Source organism: Pongo abelii, chromosome 4 (genome assembly GCF_028885655.2).
Source record: "Pongo abelii isolate AG06213 chromosome 4, NHGRI_mPonAbe1-v2.0_pri, whole genome shotgun sequence".
Taxonomy (NCBI): Eukaryota; Metazoa; Chordata; class Mammalia; order Primates; family Hominidae; genus Pongo; species Pongo abelii.
Genome location: NC_071989.2, coordinates 103674933 through 103699222, shown reverse-complemented (window position 1 = coordinate 103699222; position 24290 = coordinate 103674933). Strand labels below are relative to the sequence as shown.

At 37.6% G+C, this 24290-nt stretch overlaps 1 protein-coding gene across 2 annotated transcripts in view; it reads left to right on the top strand.

Annotated features, from left to right (window-relative positions):
* Positions 1-22780, top strand: part of ELL2 (elongation factor for RNA polymerase II 2) — a 74149-nt gene extending 51369 nt beyond the window's left edge. For both annotated transcript variants that reach the window (XM_002815753.6, XM_009240914.4), the window contains 8 exons: positions 3231-3490; positions 9090-9214; positions 9390-9477; positions 11372-11942; positions 14485-14548; positions 18918-19089; positions 21058-21102; positions 21196-22780. In XM_002815753.6, coding sequence (XP_002815799.1) covers positions 3231-3490; positions 9090-9214; positions 9390-9477; positions 11372-11942; positions 14485-14548; positions 18918-19089; positions 21058-21102; positions 21196-21312 — 1442 coding nt within the window. In that variant the 3' untranslated portion in view covers positions 21313-22780. The remainder of the gene's footprint in view (positions 1-3230; positions 3491-9089; positions 9215-9389; positions 9478-11371; positions 11943-14484; positions 14549-18917; positions 19090-21057; positions 21103-21195) is intronic.
* The last annotated feature ends 1510 nt before the right edge of the window (positions 22781-24290 follow it).

The following is a 24290-nucleotide window of genomic DNA, read 5'->3' as shown; positions in this document are numbered from 1 at the left end:
TAACCATGAAAGAGTCATGTCATTGTCATGAGCCTGCAGATGTTTTTAAAGCCTTGGGTCTGTGTTGCCAGGGCTTCTGGTCAGGTTCCACAGAATGGAAAAACAACTGCAAAAGATGGCCGCAGTCCCTTCTCTCTTTGTGATGGATGTTTTAACACCTTCCTTTCAGACTGTTTACTCAGAGCCATTAGACTGAGGTGTAAATACTTTTGCCATCTTTATTAAATGAAGAAGCTCGAATTGGACTCCTTGTTATGAAACAGCGATTTAGTTGTAGTCCCAGACTACCCAACCCTGTCGGACCCACTGCTGCTGTTTATATAAAGAGCCCAGGGAATTGATTAGCATTTGGGTCTGGGAAGAGAATTAGGTTCTCCCATAGGTTTTATTAAAATGGCTTTTTTCTGAGGCAAATATAAAAAATAAATCCTTTCTTCTGCCCACTTTGAACCTGACATTTTCTTGCTTTACTTTTTCATTTTTTCTTTTAGCACCTCAATTCTGTAAGTACCTTTATCACTGATGTTTTCTTCATCTGTAGCCTGTCTTTCCTTAAACCAGAGGATTCCTTCCTTGTCGAATAGGCACAAAAGGGATGTGGAGGTAGTGAACAAGTGATCTTTGAGTATAATTCAGTGGTCCATTGTGGCTGAGTTGTTCTTTCAAGCATTTGAATGAAATATGAGTTAACCCCTAACTAGCTGTCTAAAAGAAAAATGAGGTAAAGGACAAAGTGAGTGTTTTGGGGGTAGGGGATTCATGGGGAGATGACAGTCTAGCAATGGGCCCCAAGTAAAACTCTAGTTCTGTCTTCTCTCGATCAGGCTCTTACTTTCTTGCCAAACATCATACTTATATCCCTTTTAAGGGCAAAGTTAGCCTCCCTTGTTTGTCTTCTCCATACCTGCTTTGGGGAAGCATGGGGATAAACCCAGTAGACCTTGGAGACCTCCTGAGACAAGGATCAGAGGTGAATCAGAGGTACAAAGGAGGTAGGGCACCTGAAAACAGTGGCAGTACTGTTAGTTTCTCTTTTTATTTTTATTTGCCTTGCTGCTTGAATTCATCCTAAATGACCAGTCCTAGTGTGTGTAGCTTAGCTAACAAACATTCTCTGCCCATCCCCCTTCCCAGAAAGAAAGAAGGGCTTCCCAGTTAGCTTGCTTTGGAAAAGAGTTAAACAAATTTCTTTTTTGCAAGACTTGTTAAGGGGGAGGGAGTGTGGAATTTATAGCATTTTCTAAACTTGTGACCTTGACTCTATTTTTTTTAAATATTTCCTATTAAAATTTTAAGGAATGCTAATATTTGTTAACGCTGTTGCAACTGGGAAATGGTGGATTAAATGGTTTCTCCTTGCCACATTAGAAATTTCAGTGTGTATTCACACTCTGGCAGCCTGGCAATGTGGGGAAATATGGACTGTGTTGATTCCTGCTCCTCTGCTTACTTGCTCTCTTGCTGTCATTCATTTGTCATCAAATACTGATTCAAGGCATGCTAGTGGACAAAGCAGCCACTGCCCTGCCCTCATAGAGCTTATAGCCTAACACCAAGCAACAGCAAACATTAGGCATTTGTTCATAAAACGTTTCCCACAAAGACTTAGAGGCAGGAAAATTAGGTATTAATCAAATCACAGAACCTCCCAAATGCTAAGTGAGGACTTTACTCTTTGAGCATATCCCATTAAAAGCCTCAGTTTTCTCATCTGTGAAAGGGGACAGTACCTGCCTTTTCAGGTTATTGTGAAACCTAATGAGATAATGTGTATGCAGCTCTTAGCACAGTGTCCCCCACATAATTGGTGCATAAGTATCCAGCTGACGTAAGAAAAATACAGAAACCCCAATCTAAATCTGTCTCTGAAACTCTAATTGTAACTTAAGTTTTTCTTACCATTAGGCAGTGTCCCCTTAATGTTGAGTTCCTTTGTTGTGTAATAGTTTGATATTTGCAATTGGTTTTGTACAGATAGTAAAGAAACATACCAGCCAGTAGAGGTTTCAGTTTGAGAGCATTCATCTTTTTTCCCTTACTGGAGGTAGGATGGAATCAAAACACACAGGCCTTCTGACCAGGCCTGGGGAGCCCAGCATGGACAGAATTACTATCCAGTAAAGCTCCTGCCCCAGTGAGCTATTTTCACCCCAGACCACAGCTTATAGGAGCTGCTTTTACCCACCCATTATTTCTAGTTGTTAGTCTTGTTCCTAATGCAGTTGTCCACATTGTATGTCATTACAAGTTCTTCCCCTTCTTTAACCAGAGGGCATAGAATTGGGGCTTAGTGTGTCCTAAACAGGCTAAAAGATTCCACCTGTAAAATCATAAAATGAGAGTCTCACACAGTTTCATGCTACTTTTTGTCTCTTCAGCAAGGAACGGTTGCTGGGATTGTCAGTGACCAGGCATGTCTGGATAGCTTCACACATACACATAATACCCAGTTCACCTCAGCCCACACATGTTCTAGAAGTAGCCACTTGCCAAGTGTCAGTGTTCAGTCTAAACAGCAAATGGGTTAACCACATGAACAGCACTGGCCCATGTGAGAATGGTGTGAAGGCCTCCTTTGTACCATTTTCCATTTCTCTAACTCACATGTGTAGTCTCAGCACTGCAGAGGAGAGATTTGTTTGTGCCCTCTGAGATTGGTTGGTTGGTTGGTTAGTTTTGTTTTATGAATCCTAAAATTTGTCTCGGCCTGTAAAAAAAAAATATATATATATATATATATATCACTAACGGATGCCTCATGATGTTGAACTCCCCCGTCTTTGTGGCTTCTGAACGTGTGAAATTACTAACATAATGCTCAGCCAAGAGTGTGTTCTTAGAGAGGTCTGACAGGTATTTCTGACATTTCACCATGTTCACTGTATTATAATGTTTGCTTTTCAGAAATGGCATATATTTATTTAAGATATAAGTTATCAAGTCTGTTGTTACAGTTTGTGTTACTAGTTATTATCTTTCTGGACCAAAATACATGCAATATACATATTATTTCCAAGAAATGATTTTATTAAAATAATTTCTAATTCAAATTGTAGACCACTTATTTAAAATGCTTTCTGTTTGCATGCCTTCTTAAAGATTGAAATAAAGTGGCCTTTATTATTATTTCCTCTAGAAATGAAGAGGTACCTAAATCAGAATTGTGGAAACTGTGATACTCATATTGTAACCCATAAATGTGTAACAATATCATTTCCACTGGACTTTAGGGAAAAGAGTGCAAATTCGGAAAGCACCTCAAGCTGTTTCAGATACAGTTCCTGAGAGGAAAAGGTCAACCCCCATGAACCCTGCAAATACAATTCGAAAGACACATAGCAGCAGCACCGTCTCTCAGAGGCCATACAGGGACAGGGTGATTCACTTACTGGCCCTGAAGGCCTACAAGAAACCAGAGCTACTTGCTAGACTCCAGAAAGATGGTGTCAATCAAAAAGACAAGAACTCCCTGGGAGCAATTCTGCAACAGGTGAGGACAGCTGGAGAGAGGTCCTTCCTGCTTACCTTCTTGTTAAAATGTTCATTTAAAAAAGCTTGTTGTCATTATTATAATTATTATTGAGATAGAGAAATTTTAGGATTATTTTGATCAGTGGTATGTGAAATACAACTCCTGAATATTAAGTTAAATCATCTTATTTTAAGCACTTAATTAAAAACTAGTTGAAATGTGAGCATTGTCTTTATTTGGGACCAACAAATTTTGTTCTCAAATTCCATTAAAAAGAAAGTAAGAAGTGATTGTTATCTGTTTTTAGTCTTGAACACACTAAAGTATTGCCTTAATTTGTATTGATTATTGTCGGTGAAATTGTGCAATGTATTCTATTGGCCTTTGCTTGGTATAAGCCAGAACATTTTTGCCTACTAAATAGTTTAAAATGTATCTTGCCCCACATACTTTGTGCTGCCCTTATTACTCTATCTTTTTCTGCCGCTAAGTGTGCCAAGATCAGTCACTTGTCTGCATAAAAGCATATGAAATTGTAATGTATTAGCAGTGATCCCGTACCTTATCACAAGCTTACATGTAAAAAAGTAGGCCATTGTTTTTTAAAGTCAGTGGTTTGTTAGACTGTAACCTCCTATATATTTTTTTCTTCCTTCCTTCTGTCCATCTGTCATAAATCTTTATGAGCATTCAGATCTACCATAAATGGTGGTCCATCTTTTTTATATTTTCTAAAGAAATAACATTTCCGAAGAAGTTATTCTGAATTTCATCATTAAAAAAAAAAAAAAACCTACAGGTTTTGATCTGTTATTCAAAGAGTAACACTTTCAAGTCTATTTTTTTATCCATTATCTCTTACATTCACAACATAATACTAAATGTTATGAAAGGGTAAGACCATTGTCTCCAATTCAGGTTAGCCAGTCCCCAAGCTATCTCAATCAATCTTAAGGATCTTTATTAAGTCCTTTAGCACTTTTTGGAAATAATTTAAATCCATATGTTTAAGAGCTCGAAAGAAAGGAGAGAATAAATGAGAATGAGGGTGTGTGTGTTCAGTTTGATATTTGGAGAAGCAGTGAGAGTCAGGTTACAAATCACAAAACATTTGGTAACTGCATCTCCAGAAAGGTTGTGAATTACCTTCTCAGTTTGATAATGGAGAGGGCAAAATGACTGCAGAGGCAACTCACACATAGACTACTATTGATATATGGCAGTAGTTATGTGATTATGTATATACATATAGATATCTAAATATATATATACGTGTGTGTGTGTGTGTGTGTGTGTGTATCTCAAAGTGTAGATAAACTTTACCCCCAAGCAAGTGAGGCATGAGAGTTATTAGTGTTGATCATTTGATAGAATCTAGAGCATCATCTCATCCTGGTAACATATTAGAATCCCTTGGGTAGCCTTTAAAACATGCCAGTGCCTGAACTCCACCTGAGACCAACAAAAGCCAAGTATCTGAAGGTGGGGCCTAGGCACTCATGTTGTATATGGCCCTAATGATTCTAATATACGAGCTGAAACCATTGGCCTAGTGAAAACACAGAAAGGCTAACAACATCTACCATTTTTTGAGCATATACTGTGTGCCAGGCACAGTGCTAGGCATTTCACTTGCACGATCTCATTTATCCTCACAAGGATGATATCAGGCATATTCATAACTTTGACATAAACCAATTATACCTAAATTCCCTTTCCTGAACATTGCTAGCAGCTAACAAGAAAAATAAAAAGACTTTGCTCTAATAAAACTGACCAAAAGTAGGCACCAGAGAAAAGAAAAGCAGCAAGATACACACAAATCATCCCAAAATTGGTTATTCTGTCCCAGACAAACTAGTTGGGAAACAAGTTACCTAAAATAATTAGTCAGGCTTTGCCTGTGCCAGTAGGGATAATTTGCTTATTTGTTACTTACACAGTAGTTTTCAGAACCCTGTGGACATTATTAATTCATCAAAGTAATAGGTTTTTAAAATAAACTAAGATGTTGGCTCCCGTTAAAATTTGTACCTAAATTTAAAAGTGCTTAACATCCACCAGGAAATTTGTTTATTGCTGTTTATTATTAAACTGGTATGTATTAATAAAACCTTTTTTTCTTACAATGACTTTTTATGGAAAAACTAAATTTTAACAATCAGAAACTAGATAAAGTTGAATAATGTTTCCAGCTTAACATTTGGATATTTGCTCAAGCTCAACATTCATTCATTCAGTTCAACTTATTAAGTACCTACAGTGTACCAGACACTGTTTTAAATGCTGGAATCCCAAAGTGACCCCAATAGAAGCCCTGCCCTCGTGGAGCTTGTTCATGAGACAATTTCAGGACCAGTGAGGAGTTGAAAGGAGCTGGGGAAGGAATCATCTGCTTTAAGTGGAGAGATCAGGGAACTTTTTCTCAGATGGCTGCATTTTAACTGAAATGCTGAGTGAAAGACAAGAAGATGAGTCAGCACTTGTAGGTGCTGACTTCAAGACAGAGAAGGCCAGAGCAGACAGAAGAACGAGGCAGAGGTTAAATCCCAGAGAATCTTTTTAGGCCATGGTCAAGAAGCTTAGGTTTTATTTTGAGTGAGATGGGAACTCATTATAGTTTTAAACAAAGATATGATGTAATCTGATTTATAAGTTTAATAAGATCACTCAGACTTCTACGGCAAGAATGGCTTGGAGGGGCAGGAGTAGAGGAGAGAGACTACTTAAAGAGCCTAATATTTTGTGATAAGACTTGCTAACAGTTAGGTGTAGGGAGACAATGAGGGGAAGAATGGAATCTGTGATTATAGCTAGGTTTTTGGCTGAGCAACTGAATGGATATTGAGCCATTGACTGAGATGGGGAGGGATGGAAAAGAAGTAGGATTAAGGGAGAGAAGAGGATCAGGAATTCTGTCTTACATAGACTCCATTTGGAAGATGTCTATTAGACATATCCAAGTGGAGATAGATGTCAATAGATAGTTATATATAAGGGTGTGGTTGTCAGAGGATAGTTGGGGCTAGAGTTATAAATTTAGGAATTAGCAGCATATATATTGGGTATTGAAAGTCTTCAAACTTAATGAAATCATCTTAGTAGGAAATGAAGAGAATGAGCAAAACAGAGCAGAAAACAGGCACTGAGTACTTTAGCATTTCAACATATAGAGGATTGAGAAACAGAGACTTAAAAAACAAAGGTCCTAGGCCAGGCGCCATGGCTCACCCCTGTAATCCCAGCGCTTTAGGAGGCCGAGGTAGGGGGATCACGAGGTCAGGAATTCGAGACTAGCCTGGCCAACATGGTGAAACACATGATGAAACTCTGTCTCTACTAAAAATAGGGCCTCGTGGCAGGTGCCTGTAATCCCAGCTACTCAGGAGGCTGAGGCAGGAGAATTGCCTGAATCTGGGAGGCAGAGGTTGTAGTGAGCTGAGATCATGCCACTGCACTCCAGCCTGGGCGACAGAGCAAGACTCTGTCTCGGAAAAAAAAAGATCCTAAGAGAGGAGGAAACCAGGAGAATGTCCTATTACAAAAACCTAGAAGATGGATTGCTGTGGGGGTGAGGGTGTTAATGTGTGTAGTGCTGGGGATAAAAGAAAATGGAAGCATTGCCAGTGGGGCGTAGTGGCTCACACCTATAATCCCAGCACTTTAGGAGGCCAAGGAAACATTGCTTGAGCCCAGGAGTTTGAGACCAGCCTACACAATATGGCGAAACCCCATCTCTACAAAAAATACAAAATACAAAAACTAGCTGGGCATAGTGGTGTCCACCTGTAGTCCCAGCTACTCAAGAGGCTGAGGTGGGAGTACCACCTGAGCCCAAGAAGTCAAGGCTGCAGTGAGCCATGTTCCTGCCACTGGACTCCAGCCTGGGTGACAGAGTGAGACCTTGTCTCAAAATATGAAAAAGAGTAAGAAGAAAGAAAAAGAAAAGAAAATTGATAGATTGTGTTTATTCCACCTCAAGAAATCTGGTTGTATCCTATATTATTTGCAAATTTGAATTTTAAGATAAACCTATTTTCTCCTTCATAGCAACATTAATGTTAGAATAGTGTTCAGCTAAGTTGTTAGAAGCATAAACTATCATTTGATAGTACTTTTAAAAGACACAGAAAGAATGATCTATTCCAGTAGGAAGTCATAAGCAAGAGTAATTTTCTCCTAGCCTTAAAAATTACTTTTGGTTTGGCACGTGAACCCATATGTTTGTGTAGTTAGTTAATGGCTAAGCCCCGAAACTCTAGGAATTGCAGTTAAGGGATAAGAAAAGATTACACTTCGGAATAAACTGGCTGACTAATAACAGTAATTTGGGGGTTCTCTAGGCGTATGTTTTCATTTATTGGTTTGGGGAATTTCAAGGACTTTGAGTAAGTGGTTCTTCAGGAGAACTGGCAGATATAAGGAGCAAGCATGGTTATCCAAAGAAAGACAGACAAGGTTATCAGAATTGATACTATTTATGAAGACAGTGTTTTGTTGATGACTGAAAGGAAAGTTTGCAACCCAACATTTGGGCACTGTTTGGTTTCTACTTAATACAAGTGATCAAGGATTTTTATTGTGACTCAAAAGTAATGGACTCAATTGCCCAGAAGTAAATAAGGATGTTGGTAATACAGTAGTCCTTATCCGTGGTTTCACTTTTTGGGGTTTCAGTTACCTATGGTCAACCATGATCCAAAAATATTAAAAGGAAAATTTCAGAAGTAAACATTTTGTTAGTTTTAAGTTGCACGCTGTTCTGAGAAACGTGATGAGACCTCACATTGTCCTGCTCTGTCCCGCCCAGGATGTGAATCATCCCTTTGTTCAGCTTTACATTGTAGATGCTACCCACTCATTAGTCACTTAGTAGCCATCTTGGGCCATTATTAAGTACAGTAAGGGCTACCTGGACACATGCACTGCGATACCACAGCAGTGGATCGGATAACCCTCTGTATGTCCCCCATTAGTCACTAGCCGTCTCCGTTTTCAAATCAACTGTTGTAATATCACAGTGCTTGTGTTCAAGTAATCCTTATTTTACTTAGTAATGGCCCCAAAGCGCAAGTGTAGTGTTGCCAGCATGTTGGCATAATTGCTCTATTTTATTAGTAGTTATTGTTGTTAATCTCTTACCATGCCTAATTTATAAATTAAACTATCAGGTATGTATGTATGTATAAGAAAAAAACAGTATATATAGGGTTCGTTACCATCGGAGTTTTTAGGCATCGACTGGGGGTGTTTGAATGTATCCTTTGAAGATAAGCAGGGGACTACTTTACAACTGTCTTGGATTCCTTTGACTAAAATAATTGATTTTTTTAAAATTCTTCACTTTTTTCCTAATATGGGCTTATTATCTGATTAGAAATATTAAAAATGCAATGGCCATTCAGGGAAAAAAAACATTTAGCTGTGTATATAAAGCTTTAATTCCCAAAATGAAGTTAATGGCATTTATTGAGATCTGGCATATAATACAAAACTAGCAGTCCCTTTGGGGCCAATTGATGTAATTATTTTCAGTGTAAATCCTAAAGGTTGCCTGTTTTAGGTTAGGAGATGATAGTAAAAATACCTAATGCTCTGTTTTTATACCTCATACCAGGTAGCCAATCTGAATCCTAAGGACCTCTCATATACCTTAAAGGATTATGTTTTTAAAGAGCTTCAAAGAGACTGGCCTGGATACAGTGAAATAGACAGACGGTCATTAGAGTCAGTGCTCTCTAGGTGAATTCTTTTTTTCTTGCTTTTAAAAAAATGTTTCTTTAAAAATTATGGAAATAAGTCATTATTTTAGTTATTGTTATTTTAGTGTTAAGGTGGGAAGGGAAGCAAGGCGAGCTTTCCATCATGAACATTTTTAAATCCTCTCCTTAACACATAACATGTGTGTCCTTTACAGAAAACTAAATCCATCTCAGAATGCTGCAGGCACCAGCCGTTCAGAATCTCCTGTATGTTCTAGTAGAGACGCTGTAACTTCTCCTCAGGTATTTCATAAACTTATAGAATTATAGACCTGACATAGATATTAGGGGCCTCTAATCAGGTCCTCTGATGTATAAGTGAAGGAAATGAGACCCGGAGAAGCTGGACAGCTTGCCTGCCCAAAGCCAGCTGGTTATGGCTGAGCTTAGCCTAGAATTTAGGTCTTGGCTTCCAGCCCAGAACTTTCTCCACTACACAGCACGGCTTGTCAGAGTACTTAATGTCTACCTTGCTTTCCATTTTTAAAGTTTACATTTTGTTGTAAGATTATCTACTTTCCAATTTGGTCACTAACTAGAAGACTTATCCAGTCCCATACAATTATCAGATTATACGGAAAATTGAAGATATTTAATTTTGTCTGTCACCATGTTCCAGAAGAATATTTTTGGGGGAAAATGGACTTACAATCAACAAATCAACAAAAATGATGGCATGTTTCCATGTTTTCTTTTTAATTGGATCCTTATCAGAGTACTCCCAATCAGATTATTCTCCAGTTTAGAGTTCTCCCCAAGAAATTCAGCTCATCCGAGAAAAAGGTGAGAAGGTCCTAGGCAGTACTAGAGTGAAGCCTGCCTGATTCTCAGCTGACTGGCCAAACTCAGAACTCTCTCGGTGTTCTGGGTGCTTTTGACAGACAGTGGGATGGACCTCCCCACCCCAGTACTGCTGACACAGTGTCCCTCTCTCTCTCTGGACCTTACTCCCAAGAATTAGTGAGAAGCCCACAGATGTGTGGAGAACACTAAGCATACCCTGGGCAAACGGCCATTCGCACATCAGAAAATATTAGAAACTTATTGTGAGGAACAGAGGGGGAACAAAAAAGAAAAAGGAAGAAAAGCAGGTCTGTCCTTGCATATATACAATGTCTGTGGAAGTCTCACTTTTAATGCCAACTATTATAAAACTACTTCTACTCTGATCAAATTATGTACTACGTGCCAAATAAATGGTGTTAAATTGAAAACAAAATAATTAGTTGATTAACCATTATTTTCTTTCAAGCCAGAATACAAGCCACAGCATTACATTTAAGCATAAATGTGAATTTATATTTTATAGTTTTCAACTATCTAAATTTCCTTTTTAACTTAAATACTATTATTGTTGTTGACAGATTAGGCTACTATTACCCTGATTTTTTTTAAAGTACTTCCACCTAATTTTAATGGACCAATTATTAAGACTTTATCTTCCAATCTGGTAAAGAGATATGTAAGGGTAAAAAAAAAAAAAAATTAAATAGCATTTCAACCGTGATAGAGATAATTAGAGAAACTATTCTGAAAGTGCTGGCTGTTCCCACTCTAAGACAGGTGGAATGATAAATGACAGCCAAAATATTCTTAACTGGAGCACTTTAGCCCATTAAAGATTAAAATAAGTGCAGGCTATTGCCCTTTACCTAGCTGTGTTAGTTCTCACAGAGTCAAACGGTACAAATTGCTTTCTCCTCTCATTTAATATAACCAGGTCAACCATGGCCAGCAATGGAGGGTGACTGCCTCTGTTTAATACTCTCCTGAGTGGTATAATCCACATAAATCAGCATAGTCTCTCTTGGAACTTAGGGTAAAGCTTTATGATTAGAAAGAATTCAGTAAGCACTTCAAGAAACATTTTCAGATTCTGCTTTTTGACATTAAACATGAAAATGTATTTCACATTTGGTTTTGTGTTGTTGTTGTTCTGGTTTAGTTTTTGTTTGGGTTTTTTCTTTGTTCGTTTGTTTTTTGCTTAAGCATGAAGAAAGTGTGTAATATTACAACCCTGGTAATATTAAGTATTAATAGTAAGTAAGGTTACTTAGTTGTTTAATCAGCCATGCATGTATTGAATTTATTTAATTTTAGTGCAAACTGGCTTACTTTTTCCTTTTCCCTCCCCTAGAAACGGCTTTTGGATTCAGAGTTTATTGATCCTTTAATGAATAAAAAAGCCCGAATATCTCACCTGACGAACAGAGTACCACCAACACTAAATGGTCATTTGAATCCCACCAGTGAAAAATCTGCTGTAGGCCTCCCGCTGCCCCCTGCAGCTGCTGCCATCCCCACCCCTCCACCGCTGCCTTCAACCTATCTGCCCGTCTCACATCCTCCTCAGATTGTAAATTCTAACTCCAATTCCCCTAGCACTCCAGAAGGCCGGGGGACTCAAGACCTACCTGTTGACAGTTTTAGTCAAAACGATAGTATCTATGAGGACCAGCAAGACAAATATACCTCTAGGACTTCTCTGGAAACCTTACCCCCTGGTTCAGTTCTACTAAAGTGTCCAAAGCCTATGGAAGAAAACCATTCAATGTCTCACAAAAAGTCCAAAAAGAAGTCTAAAAAACATAAGGAAAAGGACCAAATAAAAAAGCACGACATTGAGACTATTGAGGAAAAGGAGGAAGATCTTAAGAGAGAAGAGGAAATTGCCAAGCTAAATAACTCCAGTCCAAATTCCAGTGGAGGTATTTTACCTTTAGATGAACCAGAAGTGCATGCTATCATGAGTTTGAAATTACACAGTTTATAATTAGTAATTTCTTTAGCAAATGACATTTCATTTAATTATTAATCTTAGTGTTGTGCTTTTGAGCAGTTGTTTTTTTTTTTTCATTTTACAGCAGTTGTTTTCCATCTCTTTTTGGCCAACTATTAAACATGATTTCTATATTAATAAGAATGGCATTTGAAAATGACTGTCATACTTGAGACTCCCTTTTGGAAGGTGGACCTTTAACATTCTTTTCCATATCTGTTATGATACTGTGCAGCCTCAACATGACCTATTATATGCCATTCTTGAACTGATTTAACCAGACACAATTTGCAATAAGAATATTCATTTCCTTCTTTCTCAATGAAACAGGGTCACCCTTGCTTTAATTAATATTAGCACAGGGGAAAGGTCAACTTTTAATAAATCAGGCCAAGATAAAATTTCATTTGCAGATTCATAACATCATCTTTATTTAGAGTGAAAACACTTTGTCTTTTGCAAGGCTGTTGGCTAGTGTTTGCTTAATAGATCTGAAGGTTTAGGGGTTTTTCCCCCAATTTTGAGAGTCCTGTTTTAGTGAACTAATATCAATTGTTATTTGTAAAATTAACCATTTCAAGCTTTAGGAGCTTAAATGCTAAATATCTAGAGATCCAGAGAAACTTAAAGCTTTACCTCTAAAGAAAAGCTAATTCATAAAAAGCTTGCTTGCCTAAGATGTCCTGAGTGTTAAAAACTGACAAAATTAGATTTTTCTTATTTAAAAAATATGTCCTCTAAAACTTAATTCCTTGCATGCCACCACATAGAAGATCCAAGTTCACCATTTGGCATTGCTGCCAGTTTTAAAACCAGAATAACTAAGGCAAAATTCCATAGGAAAATATGGCTTTGGAAAAATTACTTTAATGAGTAGAGTTATAAGGAGTGTTGTCTTTCTGTATTTTGCTCATGATTCTGAAAGTCTGTAATCCTTAGATTTAATTGACCATCTTTGCCACATGAGAGAAGCTCTATTTTCTTTTAGTGTTACTTCCAAAGAAGCCGCTGTAGAATATGATATGATATGTGCTTTTCTTGATCTAGATTGGATACATTGCATGTCAAAGCATTTCTGTTTAAATATTTCAATGAATATAATACTATGTAATGGCACAAAAGGTAGGTGTAAGCTTTTTCCCTCAACACTCTTGTAGTTGAATTTGTCAGGTCAGGAAAAGAAATGAAGAAGTAGAACTCTATGTTCAGAGTTCATAAGCCACTGGGTAAACTCCACTCTCCACACTTTCCACCCTCAGGTGGTGCTTCTGAGTCAAAGGCTAGAGACAGGAAAACTGGATTTCAGTATGTTGAGATCTACATCAGAGTTTCAAGTGTTCTCAGAGTTGGAGACCTGGAGAAGCAGACTTAGTCTCTTTGAATTCTTTACTGAGGATATAGTAACTTTCAGAACCAGTTGGGATAATTACAAAGTTAGGAAAGCTCCAGACCCACATCCCCTGCATTTTTTGGAATTTATCTGGTGTCTGTGGCAGAAGGGAAGCCAGGTGACCTGCACTTGATGCCTTTCTCTTTAAGACTCAGACTATTGTAAAAGCATGTTCTTTTACCCAAGCATGAATTTATAGGTGAGCAGCATGCACTCAGAGTCTATGTATTAATATTTGTTTAGGGTACTTTGTCCTTTAAAATATTAAACCGAGAAATTATCTAACATTCACTTTTATATGTTTTGCCAGTGGGTATGATTAGGGTTTCAGTTATCAGTTTAACCCTACTTTGAATGATAAAAAATTACCCTGATAAAGAATCTAAACATATCCTCTGGACATGGTGCATTTAAGCAAATGGCATACTGAGGGATTTACATACTTTCACTGTGTAGCCGCAATGTTTAGCACTTCTTTTGTCCTTAAAAAAAAAATCTGTTTAGTGTTATGAGTGCTAGAGATTACAGGAATATAAATCGACATTCAATAATACCTTATTTTAATTACTTTAAACCAATGGGAAAACTTTCTACCCAATTCCACTGTCTGCATACAAAAAAGGGAGGCAATAAAAATACAGTGAGCAAAGCAGTCTGCTACCTGACTGTATTGTCTCATCCGCCTTGTTTGAATCCCATGAAAAGTAGATGTTGATGTAAAATTTGTATCTCCCATTGTCTGGCTGCATCTGCCACCACAATCTTTGAATTGCTGGGCAGATGCCACACTGTTGTTGAAAGAATAGAAGACTGACCTTGGGTTAAGATGGAATTCCTTTATTGTGCAGACACTGCAGTAGCCAGGGTGCTTTAAATGCCTGGCGTCGGTTCTGCTGGCGCTGGTCATAGGGCCTCTATTGTTCGTGTTCAATTGTATTCCTTGCTCACTGTTGCTTATTGAGATGGAAGAATAGAATTTGAGGAAAAGTGTTCCAGATGTTTCTAATCTATTTTAGAATTACAGGCATTTGATAACCTTCATGGTTGATGAATGCTCTGATTTTGTTTTTTTTCTTCATAGGAGTTAAAGAGGATTGCACTGCCTCCATGGAACCTTCAGCAATTGAACTCCCAGATTATTTGATGTAAGTTCATATGTCTGCCAATGGAGAGAGCGGCTTAATTTTAGAAAGTTTGCAAATTTTTTTCCCATAATTTGCAAATCAGAAAAGTAAGAAGTTCTAGAAATAGAGTCCTGGAGCCACCCCTGCAATTGAAAGGCTGCCATTTAGCCTGCTCGTCCCAAATCTACCCTTGTCTGCGTGAGCAGGTTGTGCCTCCCCCCGCTCTGAGCTGTATTCGTTGGCCTTTAAGTATAGAGAAGCCTGTCCTTTGTTCCGGGGCCAGGCTAAGCATTTGATTATGAAAGATTTTAGGGATCTGACTCTTCGAAGCTGACAGTCTATCAATGCACAGTCATTCACTTGGGTCCCCCAAAGGGATGGTTTATTGCTGACAAAATGCTTGAACCTCTGTACATAATAATACAAAGTGTAAAGATAGATTGATTTTTATTTAAGTAAAGTTCTGCCCTCAAATTAATTTTTAGAGGAGAGAAGAGTAAAATCTGATCATTTCAATTTAGTAATGGTTATAATGTTTTCTTGTTGTGACAACAAGTTGCTAAATGCTGAGCTGGGGACATTTTTGTAACTGGTTATCACAGAAATTATAACTTGGACACATAATTCTAGCTTTTTTACAGAATAAAAGGCCTCTGTAAGAAGAAAATAATTAAGTTGCAAGAGCCTGGAAAAATGGAGAGGGAAAGAGCAAACAAATCTGACTTTGGATAGCTTTGAAAATGAACAAATGTGCAAAATAGCTAGAATGTAAAAGGGAAAATGGAATCTGGGCTGTCTGAACACTTTTTTTCTATTAGTAGCATCTCATGGTGGATAATGTTAAACTACGCTGTTTAGCCCTGTTCCTTTCCAGAGTAAAGATCATTTTAGATTTAAAACGTGTTACTTCTGCTTAACAGTAGTGTGAAAGCTATACTTATTGGGGAATGATACAGTATGAAACCATAATGCTGGTTATCATCTCTTAACTAACAGGAACTTGAGAAACCTTGCTGAGTACCCTCTCATCTGAGGCAGTGTATGGTTTTAGAGTTCTCTAGGAGGGCCTTGAAAGGCAGCTATCACCTACCACTTAGTTGGCCCAGGAAGGGTCAGTTGTCTGCAGCCAGTCTTCCAGGACAGCCTCTGGCTCTGCTGCCGAGGGGGTTCACCTCTTTAACTGCAGACCACACCTCCTTAGAAGTCTTTAAATGTCAGCCCCCTTGAGTAACAACTGCCAATACAGTGCTCTTGTTCTTTTTTGATTTTGAATTATTTTTTATAATAGTGACATATACTTATTATATACGACAAAATCATGTGGGGAAACTAAAAAACAATGCTAAGCTTTTCCCCATGGATTCAAGGCTGTTGTGTTTTGCCAAGTTCATTAGTTAATCCCCCCTTTTTTTGTTTTTGAGACGGAATTTCGCTCTTGTTGCCCAGGCTGGAGTGCAATGGTGCGACCTCAGCTCACTGCAACCTCCACCTCCAGGGTTCAAGTGGAGCCTCCCAAGTAGCTGGGATTACAGGCGCCCACTACCACGCCTGGGTAATTTTTTGTATTTTTAGTGGAGATGGGGTTTCACCATATTGGCCAGGCTGGTCTCGAACTCCTGACCTCAGGTGATCCACCCACCTCAAGCCTCACAAAGTGCTGGGATTACAGGTGTGAGCCTGGCCTTAATTCCATATTTAAAAGGTTTTTTCAGGTTACTTATCTAGGGATGGTTCCTGGATCTGCCTCAGTGCATTTCTGTATGTTTGTCATGTTTCTAGTACTATGTGATTGTTTGCTTAATTTATTTAAATAAACACAATTTATATTAACCAAAAACTAGTCTTATATAGATATAGCAAATTTTCTAAAAATAGTGAAAAAGCATGGATTTTCAGAAAAATTACCAAAACTACAGAATTTAAGTTGCCTCATAAGAAAACTAAAGGGATATATACTATAAAACCTAAATGATCGAGGCTGGGCGCGGTGGCTCATGCCTGTAATCCCAGCACTTTGGGAGGCCAAGGTGAGTGGATCACGAGGTCAGGAGATCAAGACCATCCTGGCTAACATGGTGAAACCCTGTCTTTACTAAAAATACAAAAAACTAGTCAGGCGTGGTGGCAGGTGCCTGTGGTCCCAGCTACTCAGGAGGCTGAGGCAGGAGAATGGTGTGAACCCGGGAGGCGGAGTTTGCAGTGAGCCAAGATGGTGCCACTGCACTCCAGCCTGGGCGACAGAGCGAGACACCATCTCAAAAAAAAATAATAATAATTTAAAAAAACCCAAATTATCAACCTTTGAATAATTCATACTTAACCAAAATATTTCTAATTTTTATGTAATAAGAATACTTTTACTTGTAGTTAAGCTATCAAAACTGTTTAAAATTTTTTCCATCACCACATAAACAGCCAACTGTAGAATTACAACAATTTTTCGTAAAAGTAGGGAAATTTTTTTCTTAAAAATGCCAGTGTAACCAAATAATCTCTTCTATAATAGCAACACAGTTGTTGAGCACACAATTGCGGTCATTGAATAATTTCCCTAAGGAAATTATTAAATTAAATACTGAAGGTATGATTTTGAGAAAGCACGATAAATATATAACAAATTAAGTCTAAGTTTCAAGATCGGTTTAGCTGTGTTGCTAATATATGCTTATCCCCAGGGACCTCTTTTTACCCCGGGGCTCCCTCTGGTGTACAGTCAATACAGCCCGTGCCTAGGAAGGACTGCTTCACTGCTTGGCTGGCAGTGTGCCTTTTATAGCTAAGACACCAGGAGGGCAGCTTTACATCAGCAGACTATCACTGTCTCAATTATACTTAGAAAATTAAACCTCTACACTGTCTAACTCAGCATGAATAAAAATATTAATGAGGACACTAAGTTTGCTCACTGCATCACTTTTCTCACATTTCCTGCTAGGCATCTGTGATATTAGTAATTTAAACAAACTGATGGGCTTATATAAGACCATTTGGAGAGGACTGAACTCCAAGATTTTATGGCAGTGAAGAATATATGTGTACCCCTAAGGGGCATCCTGAAGCTCCTGCCACCTGCCTGAAATTGCTTTGAAATCTCAATTTTTATTTCAAAAACTCAAGGGAATTTTGCATTAATGACAGGAACACAGAGTGCAAAGAACCAGGCCAGTTCCTTTTGTGATCCCAGTTCCCAGATCTACAAATAAGTAATACTGTAATAGGCCAGGCGCAGTGGCTCACGCCTATAATCCTAGCACTTTGGGAGGCCGAGGCGGGTGGATCACTTGGGGCCAGGGGTTCGAGACCAGACTGGGCAACATGACAAAACCCTGTCTCTACTAAAAATACAAAAATTAGCCAGGCATGGTGGCATGTACCTGTAATCCCAGCTACTCAGGAAGCTGAGGCACAAGAATCGGTTGAGCCCAGGAGGTAGAGGTTGCAGTGAGCTGAGATCGCGCCACTGCCCTCTGGCCTGGGCGACAGAGCAAGACTCCATCTCAAAAAAAAAAAAAGTAATACTGTAATTCTAAGTTTAATAATAAAATGCTGTTTTAATTTACTTATTATTGAATAAACTGATGCTCTAGGAAAATGGCCTTCTCTTACCAGTTAAGAGTAATTCACATCCCAAAGTAAAACACAGATTTATGGCATTTTATTAAGAAAGTAAGTTGGACTAATAGTACAACACTGGCTTTCGTTCAACATAGTATGACATTTAAATGTTTGAAAAGAACTAGAGAAATATGCCTTTTTTTGGTCTAACCCTCATTTTACAGAATGGTTGGTAATTTCCCTTTTGTATTTCATATATTTGCTTGGTCAGAAATATGAGGAAAGGGATAGAGGAAGCAAGCCTGAGGCACTTTGTTGAAGGTGTCTGCTGGCAGCATGTCTGAAAGGCCAAGAAACAGACTGCCTCTCATAAAGCAGTAGATCCAGAGAGAGCTTTGACTTTCAGCACTCAGTGACTGCGTGACATTCTCCTGGTTTCACATCACCCATTGAGTCCTTCTGTGTCTCTGTGACTTGTAACAGATGGGTTAGCATCCACCATCAGTGTGGTAGTGAATTATCTTGGATAGAGAAAGGTTCAGGAAACTAGATCTGTGTAAATACTGTTTTCTTTTTACTTAGTTGCATTTTAGTTCCATTGCCACCATGTCTTTACCACATTTACTCTCCTTCGTTGAAGCTCTCCAACTCTGTGTAATAATTTTACCTGGAAGATGTTTGGAGGAGTGACCTGGCAGCCAACCAGTGGCAGAGTGGCATTAAACATTAGTGACACATGCATGGATCTAGTCTCTAAATATTTGGTTTAAATCTCAGACTTGTGCAATCATGTTTATTGGGTAGCTACTCTCCATTTATCTTTTTTTCTTATTAGAAAATATATCGCTATCGTCTCCTATGAGCAACGCCAGAATTATAAGGATGACTTCAATGCAGAGTATGATGAGTACAGAGCTTTGCATGCCAGGATGGAGACTGTAGCTAGAAGATTTATCAAACTAGATGCACAAAGAAAGCGCCTTTCTCCAGGCTCAAAAGAGTATCAGGTAAATGGATTTGTAACTAGACGGACTGACTTTCATATTTTACCTTCTTTCTTTCTCTGCCCTGCTCAACCTCAGCCATCACAGTGGCCTTTAGAGTAAGTACTCTTGCAGACCAGCCTCACTGCTGCTTTAGGAAACTAGATATTTGAAATAGTTCTTGAAAATAAATTAACATGGTAAACCTGTATTTCTACCAGTGGAAAAAAACCTTGTGCCACTATAACATATCACATATTGAGAAAAATACCAAACAGAACTAAATAGGAAAAAAAGTTGGATCTTGAGATTCAGCTAAATATTTGATTAATTACACTGCCAACTTAGACTACAGCTCATAGGTCTGGTGCTATCCCAAAACAGTGCTATTTCAAGTATTTTTCTTTAAACCTCAATCTGAGATAGAATAGGGAAGATACAGACATAGGAAATAAAGAGGGCTTAATACACAGAGATTTGAGGTTTAAGTAAAGAAGTTTGCTGCTTCTAGCTACAAAGACTGATCTTTGTTAACCAGTCTTACTCTGTTTTCACTTTCCTACTTGAAGTGGTAATATTACTACAGCTGACAAAGAGCAGGAGATGCCTGACCTGTCTCCTGATTATTTTTTGTAGTTCTTAGCAAAGGGATTGATAGAAATGAGTATTTCCCTCCCGTGTGGGCTAGATAACTTTGTCACACTTCACGGACACAGGTGGTATAGTGGTGCCTTTGTCCCGGCCCACTACCAGTGTTCAGGCTGGAACCTACGTGAGACAATGGATGAGTTTTCCCACAACAGGAAACAGCCTGAGAGCATTTGTGTCCTCGAGATTCATTATGTCTTCTACTAGAGGGCCTTAATCTTTTTCAACAAGCTGGCGAGAGTTATAGGAGACTGCCAGAAGAATCGGTTTTCAGAGGTGCAAGAGGTTGGTGATATGGTGGTTTGGGGTTTATTTTTTTTCTATATAGTCATTTATCAATGTATATAATTATACTGAAACTAGAATATAATTCCAAGGATTACTTGGTTAGGAGCAGTTAATATTTGTGTGGCCTTGGGCAAGTTACTTAATGCCTCTTTGCCTTGAATTCCCCATCCATAAAATGGGATAATCATTGAGTTATGAGGAATAAACATAAGTAAGCACAGTAAAGTGCCTGGATCCATGCCTGGTACTTGGTACATACATTAGGCTATTATCCCCCCCTAGGCACCTGACCCCCCCCCAACCAATCCCCACAGAAAATCACTGTTACTTGTTTCCAGTGTATTCTTTCGAAGTGTGTTTATGTGTGTGATATGTACATGTATGTACACATGGTATAAAATGTATGTACATATCTACACAAGTAATTTCAACATATATACCATATTTAATTGAATGTAAGGTTTCTTCATTTGTAAGATACACCATTGTTTTATGCCCAATAACTTAAATTATGATACATTATTATTTGTACTGGTTTCATTAAAATGGGGAGAAATGAGCATCTTACAAGTAATGAAATTCTTAGAATACTATTGTGTTTTTCTCTTTTAAACAAATGGTATCAAGCTGTCCATATTGTTCAGCACTTTGCTTTTTTCACTAAAGAATATAATGCATCTTAGAGAATTTTTTTATATTGGTACATAGAACACTTTGGCATGTTTTAATGGCCTCTTAGTATCCTTTGTATAGATTGATGGACATTTCAATTTTGTTTACTGTCTTTTGCTTTACAAACAGTGCTACAGTGAATAATCTTGTATATGTGTCATTCACTGGAGAGAAAGTATGTCCTTAGGATAAGTAGAATTGCTGAGTCAATTTTGCATTTACTATTTTGATAGCTGTTGCCACGTTGCCTTCCATAAAGATTGTTTCAAGTTACATTCCCACAGTCAATATTTCCTATACTCTTGCTGAATGCATGTTATCTATTTGTATTGCCACACACAAAAGAAGTTGTTCTCTTCTGATTTCTAATATTTAATTTTGTAGAATGTTCATGAAGAAGTCTTACAAGAATATCAGAAGATAAAGCAGGTAGGTATCATCACTGTTGATTTTCTGACCTGTGGTTGAAAAATGTTGTAAATTCTGCAACCTCATTCCTCACTTTTTTTTTTTCATCTGCAGTCTAGTCCCAATTACCATGAAGAAAAATACAGATGTGAATATCTTCATAACAAGCTGGCTCACATCAAAAGGCTAATAGGTGAATTTGACCAACAGCAAGCAGAGTCATGGCCCTAGAACTCTGCTTGGACCAGAAGATGTGAATAAACTTAAGCTTATTTATTTAAAATTCCAAATGAGTTGCTCTAGATTCTAAAAAGGTGAAACTTTGGCTGTTGAAAGTTTCAGTATTAGTAAACTTGAGTTACTTTTTCTTTTCCATTTTACTTTGCTTCCCTGCACTTCGAAGCTGCTCTTTCTGGTCCTCCCCACCACCCCACCCCCGAGACTTGTGTTTGTTAATAGAAATAATTTTTTTAGGTATTGGGGATCCATTGTCTATATTTCAAATCAGTTTTTCCTCAAAAACTTGTGTTTGTTATTAGAAATGATTTTTTAGATATTGGGGATCCAGTGTCCACACTTAAAAGTTGTATGTGTTTAAAAAACAACAGTAATGTGCAAGGTGAAATGCTTTTGGATAAACGTAAGCCTATTTTCTGACCTTTCTTAATGCAAACTCTTTGCCTTAAATGGTAGAATATTTAGAAATTTGCACAAAATTAAAAAAATAAACATTGTCTTGGAGGGTTAAAAAATAGAAAGGTGTATGTGTATAGATTCACATACATATACAGGCTGACTTGATCTGGAACATTAAATCTGCCCTGCAAGTTAACCCCCCATTGCAATGGTTGCCTTAAGGTGTTTGCTAGTTGTGTACATAGTGTGGTTAATCATTAGCTACACTGCTTCCCACTTGATTAGAGCAATGGGAAGCATACTGTGGCCTACCAGCATCTGGAAGTGTGTGCTCGATCTGTATGTGTGCAGAGGTGGTGTGGATGTGAGCGTGCATGAAGGAAAAAAAGCTGCTACTCCTAGTAGGCCAAACGCTCAGGTTAAACAACTGACGAGTGTTACTGTAGGGTGTTTCTTTGTTTTTTTTTTTTTTTTTCTATCAAATTGCTACTTTTGTTGTGGAAGACAAAAGCATTTCCATTTCAATGAGTTTGTCAGCTTTATTAATGTTGGGCAAAAATTGATATGTCATGAAAATGAAACAGATCTATAGTTTTGGGACAAAATTATAAAATTAAATGTGTAGGTAACATATTTATATACTGCTATAAAGTATTTTTTGAAGAGAGATATGCAAAGAAGCTATTACCTACATAAGATGTATATTTAAAGATTTTTTTTTTCATCCTGGTGCCAGGAATATAAAAAAGAGTGGATATATTTAACCATAACATACTGTGATTCATCAAACAGCACAAACTTTCATTTCATGGAGTTTATCTGTTGACATTGATTTAAACTGTCACTTGTTTTATCATGTGGGAACATAAGTTATGTGGTAAAAAAATATAAGGATTTTGAACTAATGTTGATTCAAGTTGTATTGTCTTATTGTGTTGTCTTTTCAAAGTGCTGCCAGTTGAAAAGGGAAGCATTATGTTTACAAATCTGTTTTGAAATGTTTGCCAAAATTTTGGTAGTGTCTTTAATAAAGATGTTTGTCTCCAGCATCCAGAAAAATAAATGAATAACTTTGTTGTGTATCACTGTAAACCAGAAAAATGTTGGTTATCTAGAAAACTTGAGAGAGCATGTAGATTAACTTTTCTCTTTGGAGTTCTAAAACATTAACTGGAAAGATTAGATAATATACTAAATGTATACAGAAGTATGCAGACTATACAAAGACTGAAACAAGACCCTTTTGCACTACAACTCTATAACATTACCGCAGAAATTTTGGTTCTATGTAGCATGGACCTCCTAAGGAATTCTGTTTCTTTTAGCATTGAGATCCCTGGTGCTCTTTTTTTACCTCAGAATTGGTACAATCATTATTAAACATTAATTTATTTCAAACTTTTTAATTGAAAAAAGGAAAGGGAAACTTAATTGGGGATAAATTCAGGCATCATATTATTATGATAGTCTCCTGAGTGGTTTGTCTCTAGGTAATGAACTCATTGGTGTTATTTCTTGGACATCTTGGCCTTTTAATCAAAGACTGTGTGCTGCTATTTGCTATGAGCAAGGTTTCTCAAAAGCGAAAGGTGCTTGGACCACTTGGATCACCTGAGTTAGAATCTCTAGGTATAGGGCCCAAGTATCTGCATTTTCACAGGTTTCTTGTACATGACTCTTTGCAAGCTAAAGTATGAGAACCATTGGCTTGGATGTAGTTCTAAACTTTTAGGTCTGTAAATCTTTTGAAATCTTGAACTGAAGGTCAACTATTGGCTTTTTTTTTTTTTTTTTTTTTAATGTCCATCATGTCAGCAGGTGCAAATCACTTTTCCCCTTTGCATGATCTGAGGCACCTCCTCAGTTGTTTCACTGCCAACTCTTATTTCAGAACCTGTTTACAAACAAGCCTTCCAGTTGGTGAATGGTTAGCCATTGGAGCTCCCTCCCTGTACATCAGCACATCTTCTGGTTTACAAGTTGGGTAACAATGAAAGCTGGAGATGCTAAATGGAAATCCAGCATTGCATACCCTTAGACCTGATCACATACCAGTAAAAGCCTTAATTTAGATGTTAGTTGTATGTGTTGGACAGATCCTTGCAAAAGTGTGTCTGTCTATTAGTTGTAAATTTGAAAATTATAAATCTCTGAATCTGCTATTATCCAAGTTTCATCCCTTTTGAAGATGAGGCATGAGCCTATTAAAATATTTATAATCATTTTTTGTCCCCTACTGCAAGACTTTTAGATTCTTACAAATGATTACTACAGGAATAGTGGCCACTTAATGTCAGTTACTCTGGTGGAAGAATTTATCTAGTTTTTTTTCTTTTCTTTTTTGGAAGGATGGTGTAAAAAATAGCAAGATTAGAGAATGAGTTGTATAGTTTTTTCAATCACATTTCATCTAAAAATGATTTGAAGGACTTTTGAAGATTTTTACCAACATCCTTAAATCAACTCCAGATTGGATGAACAACTGATTTAAAACAAACTAAGAGAACATTAACTAGATGTGGGCTTTTTAAAATATATAGGTATTGCATTTCCTACCTTGTTATTTATTCCAC